A 17,291-nucleotide genomic window follows, 5' to 3' on the forward strand; every position below is an offset into this window, starting at 1 on the left:
ACAGAACACACATGCTAGCGGAAAGTCGGCTGTAGCCCTCTCGGTGTGTTCAAGTGCAGCATTTTTTCCCCCGATGCAGGTGACGCGAGGCGACAACACGGTCAGCTTTCTTCATTGCTAATTTGCTGGCATCAGTCTGGTGTGTCCCTACCGTTCATCGAGATCTCAAGAAGTTCTGTAACAATAAATGAAACTGACTGCACAATGAATCTCTTATTTACATAATTGTTATAATGAGGGGATATTTGCCAGTGTGCAGAACTCAGAATCCACTCACCGTGCCCACAGTGCTAACTTAAACACCTCTAATTGGTCATTGCATTCAAGAAATCAACAGATATGTTTGTGATTGGCTACACTGCTCAACGCTGCACGTTGTAAAGCCTTGTTGTTCTTCAGAGTACAAACACAGATACGCACTGGATCGTTGGCCAAATACGTTCCTCCAATATGCTAATATTACGGTGAAAACTGATCCTAGACCAGTAGTTATGAGCAGCTTTTCCTTCAATTGTAAGTGTGCTGAATGACTATATGATTTGGGGGGCACATTGTGCCATCTGGTGACGGGCCTGTCTCAACCAGTCAAGAGTGATTTTCTCTTTGTCTTTTGTTATTAGATTAACATTGAGGACAAGGACAGCAGTAGGTTTATTAGGCTGCTTTCACACAACTGTTTACGTTCACTTAAGCCATAACCAACTGTTTCAGTAGGATACTTGCCTATATGGGCATTTTGACATAATTTTGTGTGAATTTGTCCACATGAGAGAAAACTCGATTTAATAGGCTATTCACGCGCTGTCTGAGAAGCAGCTTTATGGGTGCGTGCTTTGGATGTTTGCACACAGAAAACAACTATATCGCAGGTATGTTGAATAGAATCAGCTTCAAACCTCAGTGATTTTAAGCAACATGATGAATAAGATCCAGTGATCTGCTGAATAGATGTTAGTCACGGTTTTCAATGACCTTGAGAAAATCATCTGTACCTGTAACTCTGATCAGGACTCGTGTGATGAAGCTCTTGTGTCCTCGATCAGACTGAACTCCACACCAGTATTCTGAATGTTGTTCAGTCACATGACTGATGCTTCCCGTCAGGAGCTGCTCTTCTCTGTCATCATACAGCTGGATCTTTCCCTCAGGACTCCATCTTCTGCTCTGATTCACAGACGTCTCTTCAGCACAGAGATCATCTCCAGATCTCCAGCAGAGAAACTTCACATCACTTCTGTGGGATTGTGGGTATTTGCAGCTGATGTTCACAGATCCTCCTGCAGCAGCTGATAGACTGATGCTCTTCACACAACAATCATCTGTTTGAGATCCAAATAAAGAGCAGCAATGTTAGAATTACCAGATAAATTTATGAATTCTGTCAAATAACGCATAAATGACTGAAAGCGTCTCACCGTCCCTGATGTTCAGATTAAACTCAGAGAAGAAACTGTATTCTTCAGAAACTTTGACTGTAATGTTATATTCTCCAGAGTCGTTCTCATTCAGCTCTCTGATAAACAGACGTAAGAGACCTGCAGATCTGTCATCATGAACGGAGAATCGTCTGTCATGTTTCCATTCTGCTGCTCTGTTAGTGTTTATTACAGTAAAACATTGATCTGCTGCAGATTTACAGACATATTTCTCATGGTTCTTGTGTTTCTTCTCATATTTGAAGTTTATAATGATGTTTCCTCCTGAATATCCTCTCACGCTCCTGTTTTGTTGATCTGTTAAACACAAACCCAGATCATTTGTCGTTTTGTTCTCAATATAAACACATTTATCTGTCACTTTGCTGCAACATCTGATATGAGTGTAAATCTTCCATCAGGAGATAAAAAGGTTATTGATGGTGTCTGATATGAGTTAGACGTGTGAACGGCAGTAATTACAGTCAGTGTTGAGTATCGTGATGTTCTGGAGATCGTCACGGGTTTGAGGGTCTCAGTTACTCACCTGTTATAACCTTCAGATCCACTTTAGTGTTGGGATCTAGTCCAAAGTTCTCAGTTCCACAGTAGTGCGTCCCAGAATCCCGTTCACTCAGATCTCTGATGGTCACAGTGAAGACTCCTGATGTTGTGTCGTCATACAGAGAGAATCTATCCTTCTGAACCCATTTATTTTTCTCTTCAGTCTTGATTTGATCTGTGCATGTTGACCACTGTCCTTTACAAAAATACTTTTCATTTCCTCTATATGCTTCATCATATCCACATGTGATCATGACTCCTCCTCCTGAATATCCTGTCACTCTCATGGAGCTCACGACACCTACAACAAACCAGCATTTAATACAAGACTAATATATACTGAAGTGAGATTCATTTTAAAGTGTCTTTAAAGGTAATTTCACCATGTTAGTTCTAGATAAAGACTTTTGTTCATTATTTAATCTCTGTTCTGCTTCTTCTGATGTGATTGTTGATCAGGACTTGAGTTCAGATTCTTACCAGGAATCATCAGCAGAGTGAAAGTCAAGATGATCTTCATTCTTCTCCCTTAATAAATGATCTTCTCTGTTGTCAGCAGATTCAGTTCTTCTGAAGCTCTCGATGTGTGTTCAGATGAGTTTTGAGTGTTTCTTTCCTGGTTACATGTTCAACATGAAGTGCTGAATGTGACGCCCACTTCCTCTGAGAGAGAGAGAGAGAGAGGTTTAAATCAATTCAATTCACATTTATATCTATAGTGCTCTGATACAGGACTGCATCGAGGGAAGTTTGAACGCCATTCTCAAGACCATCGATGAACGTTTTGATGCCACTGAGAGACTCTTAGATGTTTTGAAGAAGAAGCAGGAGGATCATAATCTCTCTGTGTTGGCTGCACAACAACAACTTATTGAGATTAAACAAGTATTGGCAATGCTGCAGATGCTTGATGGGCCGAACCAACCAGAAGATTGAAATTGCATCTTTTTCTTTATTTAACTACATGTAGGGGTCTACACTTAAAATTACTATGGAAACAGCGAACCAGTAATAACATTTTCCAGCTTTGTTTCTTCTTGTTTCCACTTTAAATGTCTTGTTTTTGTTCACAAATATTTTTTGTATAGTTCTGTTGATGACATTAGCGTCATAATCACACAGTCTATAGACCGGTGAACGCTGTTATAGTAAAAAACTCCTGCGTTTCGTTTTCCTCGTACTCTTTTGCAGGGTTGTCGACTTTGGCTTCATGGCTGGAGTGAGATTTATGAATCAATTACCTTTTTAGGGGTGCAAAAAAAGAGAATCGAAACAATTAGGAAAACAATGTCAATGTAAATATGCAATCTGTGCTTTGGTTTTGAAGTAAAATAGACATTTTTCTGACATTTCATGGGTCTGTTTTGTTGAATGTTCTTTGTTGAATGACTTTGAGTTTTTAATCATCTGCACTGGTGGCTCATATGTGTAGCATCTTTATGCACTTCATGTGCCCTCTAGTGACCGTTTATTTCTTGTCTCGGTTTTGTTGAGGCCGATCACAGAGAAAGTTCTCTCATTTCCCCATCCACCTTGACCAGGGCGGTTTTCCAGACCCTTTCTGGGATGTCAATGTCTTCTAACATTTGAAAATCCAAGAACTCTTCACCCTGTTCTCTGTGTATAACACTACAACTAATTCTTCATCACCAATTTAGTCAAAAAAGAAGCCATTAAAGCAGCTGGTGGACATCACACTGTAAAAAATATTCCGTAGTTTTTACAAAATAATTTTGGCAGCTGTGGTTGCCAGAATAATTTTGTAAAAAATACAGAAAAACTGTAAACACATTTACAGAACAAACTGTCAATTTTACAGTATAAAACTGTAATTTACAAACAAGAAAATTTGAATGTAAACAAGTAAATTCAACAATGCACACTACTACTAAAATCTGTTTTGTACCTTTAACATCTACTGACAACCACCATAATAATTCAGGTGGTAAAAGAGAAAGCCACATGAAGAATCAGAGTTCATCACAGATAGCTTTTCCACAAGCTGAAGTATATACTAATGTAAAGAGAGTGCAAAGAGTCATTCACGTAAACGCAAAACACCATCATGGTAACCCACAACACTTACATAATGCAATAAACATTCATTAAACAACAGAAGATGTAACATAAAACCCTAATGTACATAACTGATAACAAAAACTATTAAGAAACATGATTTTTTAAGCAAAATACTTTCAAATGTGGAGTGTCACACAGGGAATTGTGGGAATATCAGTTTACAGTTTTTGACTGTAAATTATACATTGATTTGTTCTTTTTTACTTCTAAAAATTGTAAAATTTACAGCATTTTACTGTGAAAATTACATAAAATGTCTGGTAAGAGCTTTTACAGTTTTTCCCTGTATATAGTACTGGAACTTACTGTTAACCTATTTACATTTTTTTTCCGTAGCATTTTTACAATATTTCACTGTTAAAATCACATTCATTTTTTACAGTGCACTTTATATCACTCTGATTATCTTAATTTAATTGTTTACTTGAAATATCTGTATAGTGAATCAGGGTTAATTTGTTCACCTTTGCACAAGTATATTATCTAATTTGGTGTCCAGTCTCCACACACACACACACACACACACATTTTGCTGTTTTTTAATCTTTTTTTTTTTTTTTTTTTTTTTTTTTTTTTAGGTGTAAATAGAGTTCCATCTTTCCAGTAGGCAATGTAATTTTATTTTTGTAATTTTATCATTTCTGTGCAGGTTCTGCTCCTGACACTGCAGGGCAGGTGCTGATTTCAGAGCTCTGCACGAGTTGTTTGGAGTTGCTCTGTTTACTTTTAAGATGCTTTTACAAATTTGGGTATGCAGAGTTTCAATTTCCTCATGTTTACCATTTAGAAAAATCTTGGGTTATATATATATATATATAAATTCCACAATACTGAAATGAACCGTTAATGAAACATGGAAATTGCTGCTGATGAATAGAATGAACACACGACATACCAGTTATGTGATTTATTGGTACTTTACCTTTATTTCATGACTTACTAATTGACCACGTAACTATGACGTTGCATGCTCGTAGTTTCTTTTGAGCTTTAGAGATGAAGTGATTGCGCGCCGCCGCCGCATTTGCGCGGGCAATCGAAGAGTGCTCGCTACGAGCACAGTATAACGTCTGACAGGACAGGAAAGTTCGGTTTTCTGAGGTGAGAGACTTTTTATTTCTTAACAAGCTACAAAAATAACGTGATTAGAATATGACACAGACATATTGTCTGACAATACATCATCTGAATCGGGACAATGTTTTTCTCAGGCACTCCGCGACCCACCATTGAGAAACTGATAGAGGACCCTCGTTGCTTTTGCTTTCACAGCCAGAAAGTTTTAGTTTCCTGTTAAAATTAGTTTTAGTCCCAGATGGTTTGTCGTAAGTGTGTTGGAGGGCTGCATTTATTTTCCCTTCCACCTGGATCTATTTTGAAAAATCATTATTTTTTGCTTTCGCTAGGTTAATTTTAATAGTCCACGTTTGACTGAATGATGTCGAGGAACTGTTGTAGTCCCTCTTTTGTTTTTAACAATGACTAAATCATCTGCAAAGAGAAGACATTTAATATCTGATTCAGTCAGGGATGGGCTGGGGGCTGTCGAATTATTTAATGCTTTGGCTAATTAATTTATATAAATGTTAAATAGAGTGGGGCTCAATGGGCAACCTTGTCTGACTCCTCTGTGGTAGGAAAATTCTGCTCAGTTTGTTCCCTATTTTTAAAGCACACTTAGCTCACATCTCTGCTTGAATGGAGCGCCATCTACAGCTCAAAACGTGTGGTGACAGCTCCTTATGATCCCTGGAAAGCCCTGATTTGACCACATCACTGTGAAACCGAGGTAGTGTTTGATGACCAACCAACTTATCTTTAACATTTCAACAGCCTTGTTGTGAACTAGGAATATTTTAATGCCAAAAAGCTTTTCCAAAACAATTTACAGAGCATCTGCAAGATTTAAAAATATGTTGTGAATTATTGAACAACCTTTAGCCAGGCTAATGGAAGCAGTGTAATTTTGGGATCCCGTTTGTAAACAAGCTTGATTTTAATGACTAAAAGAACCACTGTATTTTGAGTAATAAACGAAAAAAATAAATAACTTTACTTGAGAGTTTGACAAACAGACACTAACAAATGAGAGCACAATATCAGACATGAAAGTAGTGATGTGACAGTTGAAATTCAAAGCTTTTTAAACATTCAATAAATCATAAAACAAATGTTACCCAATGCCGTAGAGATTAAAGCATTCTGGAGACAGAAGAGCATTGAGTGAGACCACACCTTTTCATTTTACAAAATTTATTTGCAGGAATGCAAAAACACTTGTTATGCAGCAGTACTTTAAAACACCATTTTTTATAAAAATGGCTTGATGGTGATACAGAAATAATTGTGGAGTCAGTCATATTCAAAAATCCAGTCAATACTTTTTAAAGAGGCAAAACAAAAAGAAACTGAAACATCAACAGAATCCCTTTAAAAATGTATAAACCCTGTACGAGCACACAAGAGGATTGAAGTTACCAATAACATGCCCAAAATGATGCATATCTCAATAACCCATCACATTAAATGTGACGAAAAGGCAGCTACGGTGTGCCCAGTTCAATGACATCATACGTCCTATCCGCCCTGAGCACAGCTCTCATTACAGACCGAATGGAAAACGGAGCAGCTCTCACCAATCCAGTCTGATTCAGGATCAGCGCCAGGGATGGAGATGGAGCAAAGCTCGAGTACAGAGATCGATCGCAGCTGATAGAGCCAGACCAGCCTAACTGCCTCCATCAAGAGGAGAAAGCGGAAGCACCGGTTCGATCTGAACGGTCTTGATGCGAAAGTGATACTCTGAACTTACCTTTAAAAATGATGGTGACTTGTGCATGTCCAGGTGGCACAGTACACAAAAGGGATGGTGTTGGTTTCAAAATCGATCAAGCAGCCATCAATGTGGACTGCATGTTCTTAAAATAAAGCTTTAAAATGCAATTCATTTGGGGCAGGGTTCTGAGAAACGCAGCTAAAGCTTCTCAAAGTAGCTTTTTCCTCAAGTTCAAGCCTTTACGAACAAGTGACATCCTCATCACCCGTCTTCCAAACCTGTAACTACATCCTCAGAGGCAGCTCAGACTGATGCTTCTTTAGACTCATCACATGAGTGTCATTCACATGCCCAGTCTGACTGTTCAGCATTATTACAAAAGGACTATAATACACTAGGTACATTGGCTCTGATGTTGCCCTTGTGCATAAGTTGAATATAAAAAGCCCTGCTTGCATTAGGTCTCCGTATGTACAGTACAGATAGGGCAGTTTCAGCCTCCAGGATGAGGTAGTTAACCAACCCTTTCCAAAAAAAAAAAAAAGAAATAAATCCTAAAAAAAAGGGTTCAGAAAAGAACCATTTAACCTGGAATGCCTGGTCAAATCACGCCAGGTTGTAACAACCGAGAGGAAAAAAATAAAAATAAAATAAAACGCAAGACTCAAATACAAGCTTAACATGTTCATCCTCATGATAAGCCGCAGTTAAAATGCACAAAAATATACACAACAGCATCAAGCTCCTCCAAGCCACTTCAAACATCTACAAAGTGCAAAATACATGTAACGTTTAAGGATAAAACTCCTTTGGGCTACTTGACCTCCATAAGTAACTGTAAATGGCATTTTCGTTCATGACACAAGGGTTTTGGGACATTCTTATAAACTTAAAAAGTTAAATACAAAAACAAAGAAAACAATACACAAAGAAGAGTCCAAACATGTCTAAATCGTGACTTTGCGTTGATGGCAATCTTGGAGGCAGACAGGGAGAAGATATGCTTCCGTAAGGCAGGAACTGAGTTGGACCGTGGAACGGACCTTACCATCACATCCGCTGGCAGCACCTGGCGTGACCCCACTGATCTAGTCAGTCTTCACTGGGACATGTCAGGACCAGCCTCGACCCCTTTTCCCTGCTAGCCAGGTAACAAAAGGAACACAAATTAGAGGAGCGTTAACAATGAATACAACACAAAGGAAAAAGAAAATTCACACAAGGACACAAAACGACCGCAAGGGATGTCAAGGAAAGAGAAAGCGAAAGGCATTCACTAGAGGCTACGACACCCTATAGGTTCTGGCATGCACAAGTGAAAGGAGCCTGAGAGAAACAAGCAGAACAGTGGGAGGATCTGAAGGGGTGGGAAGGGTTATGAAAGATACGAAAGAGGAAAAACAAAAGGCAAAAGTCATGCATGGTAGTTTCCCACTGTTGCCTCAAAATTTGGGACAAACGTGCAAGGGCAAAGAGAGTTAGAGCTTCCAGCGACAAAGACGCCTCATCTGGACACGCCGCTTTGCATCAAATTGTGCTTTCTGTGGCTATCATCGAGTTTAGCCTCGGTCCTCGAGGAGTTTCTCTAACAAAACGCCATTGAAGCCAAAACACACAGGGACCTCGGGAGAGAAGGTTCCCAAAAATTGCAATGGCAGTGAATCGGAGTAAAGAAAAGCCTCTCAGTTGGAGGAGATCGTGTGAAATGGGGTATGTATTTACACAAAGCTTGAGTGGAGAGAGGATGCGGACTTCGACTTGGTGATATCAATTTGAAGGCATGCAGAGTGAGGTAGCAGCACATGTCTACAGGCAAACCTTTAGTCCTTTTCTTCCACAAGGAGCCATAAATTTGTAGGCAATTTGAAGAGAGAATTTGCCGAAACATGAATTTGAAACACAATTTGAGTTTTTGTACACTGGTGCGTGTATGTTTATTCAAGCAGACAAACAGCAAAGAATACAAGCCAAAATGTAAAGCCAAAAATAAGGATCAAAGTCCTTTGTTTTACTTTTTTTTCTTTTTAAATCGTTTTCCCCAAAAACAAGACAAGCTATTTGACTAGCATTATCTTTTGTAACATACAAATAGCAATTTTTTTTTTTTTACTTTTTTCTTTGTTGAATACAAGTTTAAGAGACAGTGATTTTTTTTTTTACTTTTTCGTCTTTTTTTGTTGTTGTTGCTGTTACCTACTTAAGACATGAAGAGCAAAATTCCTATGAACATACATGGTACTATATAGCCAAATAGACAGATTGAGCACAAAATTGCAAATTTAAAAATTTCAATCCCGATTTTTAAAAAGTAGGAAACGACTTCCAAACAAAACATAAAACAAAAACAGTTCGGCAGAAGCAGGTGGGAGTGACTACTGATCGAGTCCAAGCGGATTCTTAAAATATGTACAAAAAAACCCGCCAGGAGGAGGAGAGAGGCAACCTTTAATGGATTTGAGGGCCAATCAAGTCTCTATAAAAAGGGTTTTGTTTTGTTTTTATTGAAAAGAAAACAAAAAAGCCCTACATTCTCTACTTCCACTGTTGCCCAAAAGAATCCTGATAAAACTCCTGGTTGTCAGATTTGTAACCATAGTTACCAGAATGATCGCCACCTTGCAAGGGTTGCTGTGCAATGGGTTGCGAGCCCCAGTTCTGATTAATGGTCTGGCGCCGTTTGGAATCTGGCTGGTTGTAGCCATCAGCTTTGCGCTTGCCTCCTACATTTCCACCGCGTCCACCCCGAGCACCACGTACCCCGCGCCCTCTCGGCAGAACCCCGCCTCTGGCTCCTCCGCGTGGGCCCCTGCTCGCTCCCAGACCGCCTCCGGCACCTCCGCGCTGCGGGAAGCCCGCCCTGCCCCGTGGAGCGCTGGCCCCTCTGGCACGCGCAGGAGACGCCCCGCCTCTAGCCCCGCCGCGCCCCCCTCTGCCTCGAGCGGGCGCCTGGAAATCATCGTAGCCGAAGTACGGGTCGTCGTAGCCGCCCCTGTAGTTATGGTAATCGTAACCATAATAATCGTAGTAATCTTCGTAGCCGTAATAGTCGGGCGGGTAAGAGTAACCGCCCCGACTGGCACCCCTGCCCCGGCCCCTGGCAGGAGGCGGCATTTGAGGAGGGCCGTAGTAGTAGTAATCATCATACCTGTGAGAAAAGAGCATAAAATGTGAGTTTATATTTGCATAAATTTACAAGCTGTTCCAAGGTCGGTCACCTCAGTAATGCCGAGTGGTTTGTATTCATGTAAATCAAGGGGATCCTGGAGGGCTGCAGAGTTCAGCTCCAAACCTCAAACAAACCTGAAAAAGGTCTTCAGGGTGACTTGTAAACAAGTGTGTTGGAGCTGAAATCTGCAGAAAGGCAGCTCCGCAGGAGCAGACTTGGACACCCCTGATGTAAATCTGTAAAACTCACATTTGCGTCTTCGCTGCTTGACGCTGCGCCTTCCTCTCTTTCCGCTTCTGGTCGGGTGGCTTGGCAAACACAATCTCAATGTGCTCTCCCTCTAAATCTTTGCCGTTCATTTCTGCCAGCGCCTGTGAACATCCACGTTGTCAACACCACTGTAATGACCATTAAAAACACTTTTTCCAACCAAATTAAGTGCCGTTCAAAAGCGCTCTCACCTTGACCGCTCCATCCCTTTCGTCAAAATGAATGAAGGCATAGTCTTTCAGTTTCTTTACTCGCTCCAGTTTGCCAAACTGGCCGAATGCTTTTTCAAGTATTTCCTCTGTGACGCTGTTCGCCAGGTTTCTGACAAACAACACTTTCACCTAGGAGCAGACGAGATGATAACGTGAGCTCCCTACATATAAGAGAAGATCTAAGATAGATCCTAAATAAGCATTTAGATCAGTTGAAAACCCCAAGACTTTGACAGTGGAAACACAATCTTGAAATGACTGTCAAGTCAGCATAAAACTCTAGTGCTTCAGAACAGCGTACATAAGCCATCATCTGGAAGCAAAGGTGGCCATCTTGGATCTATCACACGAGAAAGTGATAGTCTCATAAAGCTTCAGGAAAAACTCCTGGTTTTGCACTCTGTGGATCATGTTCTGACCTTCGCCATGACCTCCGGGTCGGGGTCCTCAATAGGGTCGGCCCACTCGACGGTGACCACGTTGCCCCAGACCTTCACCTTCCCGCTCATGAGCCTCCGTCGAGCCTGCGCTGCTGTTTTGTGGTCCTCGTACTCCAGAAAACAGAAGCCCCTGTTCTTTTTCTTATCATCCGGCTGATGGTAAAGGATTACGTCAGTAAGACCCTCTAAGAAAAAAAAAAAAAGAAAAAAAAAGAAAAACCGTCTTAAAAATCTTTAAAGAATCCAAATAAATGGAGCATGTCGAGAACACACCGAGATGCACAGGAATGCACCCTCACTTCAAGGCACAGCTCACCTGTGACTTTGGAAAACTCTTCAACAATCTGTTCTTTTGTCTTGCTCTTGGGAATGGAGCCCACAAAGAGTCTGTTGTTTGCCACTGATATACACACGCCAATATGTTTGCCCGGGCGAATTTCATGATTGTTACACTGAGAGGAGAAAAACAGGGATTGAATACTTGAACAACCGTTGCATTTTTAAAGACTCACTTGCAAAGCAACACCCATGACTATCACTGCCCAACTGCACTTTTGCCATGCATTGATACTTGAAGGTAGAAGGAGAGTATACACTATGAATAGATCTGTATGGATTTCTTTGTCTTACTAGCTTGACGGCCTCCTGTGCAGCCTCTTTAGTGCAGAACGTGAGGAAGGCATAGCCCCTGTTCAGGCCGCTTAGAGGATCCATCATCAGACGCAAATCCCAGATAGGCCCTGCCTTCTCAAACAGAGGAACTAGCTCATCTTCAAACAAGTCCCTCGGGATCTTCCCCACGAATATCTGCAGTATGGAGAGAATAGAGCAGTCAATGAGCCTGTCTGACAGATTAGAGCCAATCTAAACACTCCACCGAGCAATATGAATTTATGAACTTTATCTTCAAGGTATCAGCCTTAAACATGCACTGAACAATAGTGACCCGAAGGTGATGCAAGTCATTCATTAACCATAACCACTCTATAATACTTGATTGTGACCAGGGTCATTTTCTTTTAGTTACCGCATTATGTGGTTGCACCACATCACTTTGGTTGTCAGGATGTTCGCTAACAGTATATTGCAGCAAAGGCGTTTCAAACTTTTTTACAAATAAGCAAATAATAAAAAGACGTTGTAGCGAGTATATAGGGCCTTTAGTGTACCTTCTAACATGTGAGTAGCATCCGCTTGATTTTAGAGTAGACAGATGGCTCTCAAATGTGGAGAGACTGTCGAGTCAGATCTTAGCGGTAACTGTCAGCGTAACAAAGTTACTCCAGCACAGTGTACATAACTCATCATTTGGACAGCCTTTGAAGACACCTGATCTAGCGCTTAACAGCTCCGCATAATTCACCGTTTCACAGCATGAGTGCCACAGTCCTGATGTGAATTACCTCCGTCCCAACCGTGGGCTGAGTTCCTGTGTAGACGGACTCTGGCGGAGGGCCACCGTACTTGCGCTGACCTGTAGTGACATCAAGGGTGTAGCCTGTTCTATCAAGCAAAATCTGAAAAACAAGACCAAAGCAATGAATCAACACAGGCATGCATTTAACAGAAACATGATGTTAAAAGGCCAAAACGCACCTTAATTTTTGCTTCATCTGGTCCTTTAGTGGAATCTAGAACTTTGGTCCCCTGTTTCTCTCTCTGCCTGTAGGTCTTCATCACTCCACAGAGAAAGGCACTTTTGTTCTAGGTTAGAGCGCGCGAGAGTTAGTAAAACCTTTCCATGTTTCACCCGAATCTCTCAAACAGCAAAGTGAGTGCACTTACTTGCACATGGGATAGATCGCTCTCTTTGAACTGGACGAGAACTTGCAGTGCACCTTCCTCATTGAACTCTTTCAGTGCTTCAATGGCCCTCTCATCCAGGTCACTGTGCGCCACAAGGCCTGCAGGGAGAAAACCAGGGAAACCTCAGCGTTGCCAAGTGATGTCAGGAACTGCAGGATGCTTTACGGCCCGTCCAGTCAGATTATTGAATATTCCTCAGTGTACCAGAGTTTCTCAGAGAGAGAGTTCATATGAATCATCATTTGGACTGGGCATCAGTACAGACTACAGGAATGGCAGCAATGCTAATGACTTCTCCAGTCACCGGAGACTATGGGATAAACACTTTTAAAGTCATTATATACTCCAGGAGTAATTGGCTGTCTGAAGATCTCTGACAATTCTAGCGGTCGATACGTCGGCTGATATTTGGAACTTTATCAGCATTGGCTGATGTATTTTTCTGTTTGGCCGTTAACTGTTGGAGACGACATTTTGACAGTGCCAGGACTTGTTTTTAATGCTAGCACCTGAGCTCACATTCTCAATCTTCATTAGTTTACCAGTCTTGAACAGTTCTGTTTAATTAGAACTGCTAAACAAAAAGTGAACAATATACCAAAAAGCGAAATAGCATTTGCTTTTCAATTATTAGTAATAGAAAGGAAAATGCTATAATACCTTTACATACTATCAGCAAATATGCAATTATATCTTTAAAACAGGTCTTTGAACTCCTGAAAAATTTCAAACCCCACAAATTTGGGGAACCAAACTGTTAGATCTTCTGAAGTGTGCATTTGTAGCCTGCATTAAAATGAGTGTACTTTTCTCCATGATGCTAACTGGATGCAGACATTTCAAACTATGTATCAAGTTGGCCGCTATGTCTTATTTCCTGTGTCAAGTATGTAAAATTAACACTATCTGTTCTCAATTTGAGGAAATGATTCCCAGTGCTTACAAACCAGATTACTGAGTGTACAGGGCCTTTTTTTCCCCCATCTTCATTTGGGAAAAACATAAATCAAGAAGCATAATTAACACTATAATCGGAATTAAGACGTTTCTATCTAAAGTAAATGTTTATTTTACAGGTTTTAAATTCAAGTAATTTTTTGCATGTTGATATTTTCCAATAAATTATCTCTAATTTGAAAAATATGTAAAATAAGTTCATTTTATTGAAGCAATTGTTATGCAAGAGTTATTTGTCTTTAAGATATCACACACAGCCTAGGCTTTATATCGACCACCATGATATTGGCAATAAAAAAAAAAAAAAAATATTGGTATTGCATTGATAAATCGCCATCTCTAACACTACATCCGCAGTCAATAGCAGCTCCCCATTAATATAGTAATATAAGTATGAATGATTATCCCAGAAGAGCCGAGCCCCTCTCACCCCCTTCACAATTAGCATCTGTTAGTGATAAGCCGTAGGGGCACATCACCTGTCTCCGCTCCAGACAGCTGCCTCTATTGTCCCAGCATATGCCCAGCTGGCCCGCGTCCCTCCGGGACGGACCCCTCCCCACCCCCCTTTAACAACGGAGAGCTAATCCCCAGAAAGGCTGCTCTCAGGGTTGGACCAGACACGCTCAATCCAGCCTTTATTTCTGTGGGCCGGTGTGCCATTACAATTCAGCATCATTTAACGCTGCAGTACCCATTTTGCGGTGAAACCACACAAAGTTGCTAATTACCTGCCAATTCCCTATGCAAGAAGACATATGACACGTACAGTTCAACATGCATTTGAATGTGATGCAAAAAGGATGAAGTCAATTTGGAGGGTCCGAGATTTGGCTTACCTGCTAGGTAAATTTCATCTAGCTTTTCAGCAACTTTTTGTGGTAAACCAGCTTCTAATAAAGTGTTGAAGTGGTCAGAATGGGTAACTGCAGCAGTCGTGTCCATTGGTTCTTCTGTACCATTCCCATTAATATGTTCAGTGGCCATGTCTCCAGAAATCTGTTCAAATGCAATAAGCCAAATTATTGCAGGTTTGGGAAGACAATTACACAAATTACGTGGGTATTCAATTTCATGAGTAGGGTTCCATAGAGTCTCAAAATCATCCAGGTTGTTTTAACCTGCATGCAGTGCTTAAAATAACGTTTCAGCTTTTATTACATAACTATGCGTAAAGCAAACGACCCCCTAAACACCTACAGACAGAATAAATGTTCCTCTCACTCCACAACCATCTACAATGTTTGCAAACAAGTGTTCACAACATTAGGTCGCGTGATGCTTCAGCCCTTCACTCAACCCATCTTCCTTCATTATAATAAAACAGTACGAGAGCTCATTCACTCTAAACTCAAGAGACTAAATCAGAGTCAGCTGATGTTAAACAGCATCTACGACCGCTATCCGTGTGCAAACACACGTTAAAATCGTTATTGGCTAAAAACACACGTGTGCGCGTCGGCGTGGAGTCTCTATTCGCGCGCGTGCAGCATGGGTCTCAGGCCCTGCACAACTACACACCGAAAATTACCATTAAACAGCTACAAGACGACAATGCATTGCGCAAAACGTACCATTAATGCATTTTCCACAATAAAATTATAAAAGCTGCGAGATAAAAACAGTTTAGTGTGTTAAATCTGCTTCCGGCGCGTGTCTTCAGTCAATATAGCTGCATTAGCATTAGCTTACTAACCCAACAGCGTGACTCATACACATACACAACGTGACCGAATCTAGTGTGCAGCCACACGCTGTAATTACTAATAAAATGCACCGCTGAAAATATGTATGCGTTTAATGTGTTTTAAAGGCCTGCTCTCATAAGGCTAGCGCGTGTTTAACGTGTCCGGTAAAACCCCTCCCCCCGCGCGCCCAGCACATTGTTTCCAAACACCGGTAAAATAAAATCCTCCGCCGCAAGAAACGCTACGAAAGGTAGCCCAGAGCGGCCGCATGCTTACCTGACGATGTTTTGCTGGTCTGTTAGGGTCTGTTTGTGTTGAATATGTGTTCTGGGGGCGGGTAAATGACTCCCCGGCGGAGCTCCGCTTGATTCCCAATAATGTAAAATGGCGGGCGGCGCTGCTCACGCGCGGTGCTCCCTATCAACTGCCTCTCTCGCGAGCGCGCACTCACGCCCGCGCGCATCGATGGGGTTTCTGACGCAGCCGATCACGGGCTGGGCCTTCTACAGGGCGGGGAGAGCGAGCTGAAGGAAGAAGAATATACAACATATCACTAAAGTGATAACAAAAGCGTAATAAAACAACACTGTGAAATAAACGATAGTAGTTTGCAAACGTGAGCAGCATCATAAATCAAGTAGGCCTATTCTTTTTTCTTTAGAACTTGTGAAATGGACCCTGCCTTCAAGTGCCCACAGGAAGCTACCTAAACAAACCAAAAATGACCCAAATAACTACACCTGAATTATTCTAATATCTTTTACTTATAAATGGCAGGTTATCAAAACTTAATGTTTGTGCTGCATTAAGCAAACCGCGAACGTTGAGTGATTAACTAGTTATTTATAAGCTGTCCTGTACATATTTGACATGGTACAATATGTAAAATTAAAATAACTGGCAAAATCATTCATTATAATTCTCTACAGACTTATTTTCTGCTCACTGATGTATAGATTATTATAACAGATCAGTGTTTCCGCCGCCACGTTTCAAATTAAGACGCCTTCCGACGTAACAACTTGGCAACTTGTGTATCATCTAGAATTGAATGTTCATCACTGTATGACGTCATTCTTGTGCTCTGAACTCATAATTACAATATTTCCGACTCTACGTGAAGGGCACATAAGTGTCCAGGAGCAAAGATGGCAGATGCATGCTCCAGCTGACCAGCTGCCATTGAGATGAATGGCAATGCATAAGCCTGCACATACAACCAGACTCAGCATTGCGTACGCTGCCCTTAATCATATCTTTATCATGGGGAAAAGAGAATCTGATCTTTTTTCTTTTCTTTTTTCCCCTTTATATGCTTGCGTCACACTCTATCCCAGTAGGTGGATATCCTTATGGACACATGGACAACTTTTCGTTTTAAAACACTCTCTGTCCACACTAGCGTTTTCAAGCGTTTTCACCCTGAAACGTTGGAAAACACTAAATTAATCTTACTGCGCATGCGTAAAACCTCATAAAAGTTCACTGAGATGATACAGACAGACATAATCAAGCTCTCACGCTACTGGCAGGATAATTTTATTTAGCAAAATATCTCAACATTCACTGATGCGTCCAGGTTTCCCTCGGTCACCTTTATATGTTTGGTCTAAAACACAACTGCGCTCATGTTTTGCCGCAGGACAGCAATTGCGAGTAAATTTTCTGTCATCTTTGCAGGACTACGATATTAATAGTGTACAAAAAACATATCTTTAGCACCAGTGTGAAAGTGAATAGCACATAATAGCGGTATCAAATACCTCTGTTTTTACAGTCCACACTACAAAGAAAAAACAGTGTTTTCAAATTTATCCACTTGGGAAAGCGTTTTCAAAATGCTCAGTTTTCGCAGGACAAAAACGCCATCTCAGTGTGAACGGAAGGCCAAAACGGAGAGAAAAAGATGCGTATACAC

The 17,291-nt window shown here is 41.0% G+C and overlaps 2 protein-coding genes across 38 annotated transcripts in view; both read right to left on the reverse strand.

Moving 5' to 3' along the window:
• Positions 1-3,297, reverse strand: part of LOC127502223 (polymeric immunoglobulin receptor-like) — a 98,925-nt gene extending 95,628 nt beyond the window's left edge. For 9 of the 30 annotated variants that reach the window (XM_051874971.1, XM_051874970.1, XM_051874964.1 and 6 more), the window contains exons 1-4: positions 2,460-3,295; positions 1,963-2,280; positions 1,416-1,733; positions 993-1,319 (exon numbers count right to left, since the gene is read on the reverse strand). In XM_051874971.1, the coding sequence (XP_051730931.1) occupies positions 993-1,319; positions 1,416-1,733; positions 1,963-2,280; positions 2,460-2,499 (1,003 nt within the window). In that variant the 5' untranslated portion in view covers positions 2,500-3,295. Of the gene's footprint in view, positions 1-992; positions 1,320-1,415; positions 1,734-1,962; positions 2,281-2,459 lie in introns of all 30 variants that reach the window. The other 21 variants (XM_051874961.1, XM_051874988.1, XM_051874987.1 and 18 more) reach the window with 14 other exon arrangements.
• A 2,997-nt stretch (positions 3,298-6,294) lies between these two features.
• On the reverse strand, positions 6,295-15,849 carry syncrip (synaptotagmin binding, cytoplasmic RNA interacting protein). Of its 8 annotated transcripts, none has more exons than XM_051874940.1 (12): positions 15,650-15,849; positions 14,525-14,684; positions 12,708-12,826; positions 12,519-12,626; positions 12,326-12,439; positions 11,553-11,729; positions 11,239-11,374; positions 10,902-11,107; positions 10,462-10,611; positions 10,250-10,371; positions 9,450-9,979; positions 6,295-7,972 (listed from the first exon to the last, which is right to left on the reverse strand). In XM_051874940.1, the coding sequence occupies exons 2-12, from the start codon at positions 14,670-14,672 to the stop codon at positions 7,947-7,949; spliced, it is 1,836 nt and encodes a 611-aa protein (XP_051730900.1). In that variant the 5' UTR covers positions 14,673-14,684; positions 15,650-15,849; the 3' UTR covers positions 6,295-7,946. The 8 variants fall into 8 exon arrangements, with proteins under 8 accessions (XP_051730900.1, XP_051730899.1, XP_051730898.1 ...); XM_051874939.1 differs by having other exon boundaries at positions 6,295-7,975; XM_051874938.1 differs by having other exon boundaries at positions 9,435-9,979.
• Between the last annotated feature and the right edge of the window lie 1,442 nt (positions 15,850-17,291).

This window comes from Ctenopharyngodon idella, chromosome 20, assembly GCF_019924925.1.
Source record: "Ctenopharyngodon idella isolate HZGC_01 chromosome 20, HZGC01, whole genome shotgun sequence".
In the NCBI taxonomy this organism is placed as follows: domain Eukaryota; kingdom Metazoa; phylum Chordata; class Actinopteri; order Cypriniformes; family Xenocyprididae; genus Ctenopharyngodon; species Ctenopharyngodon idella.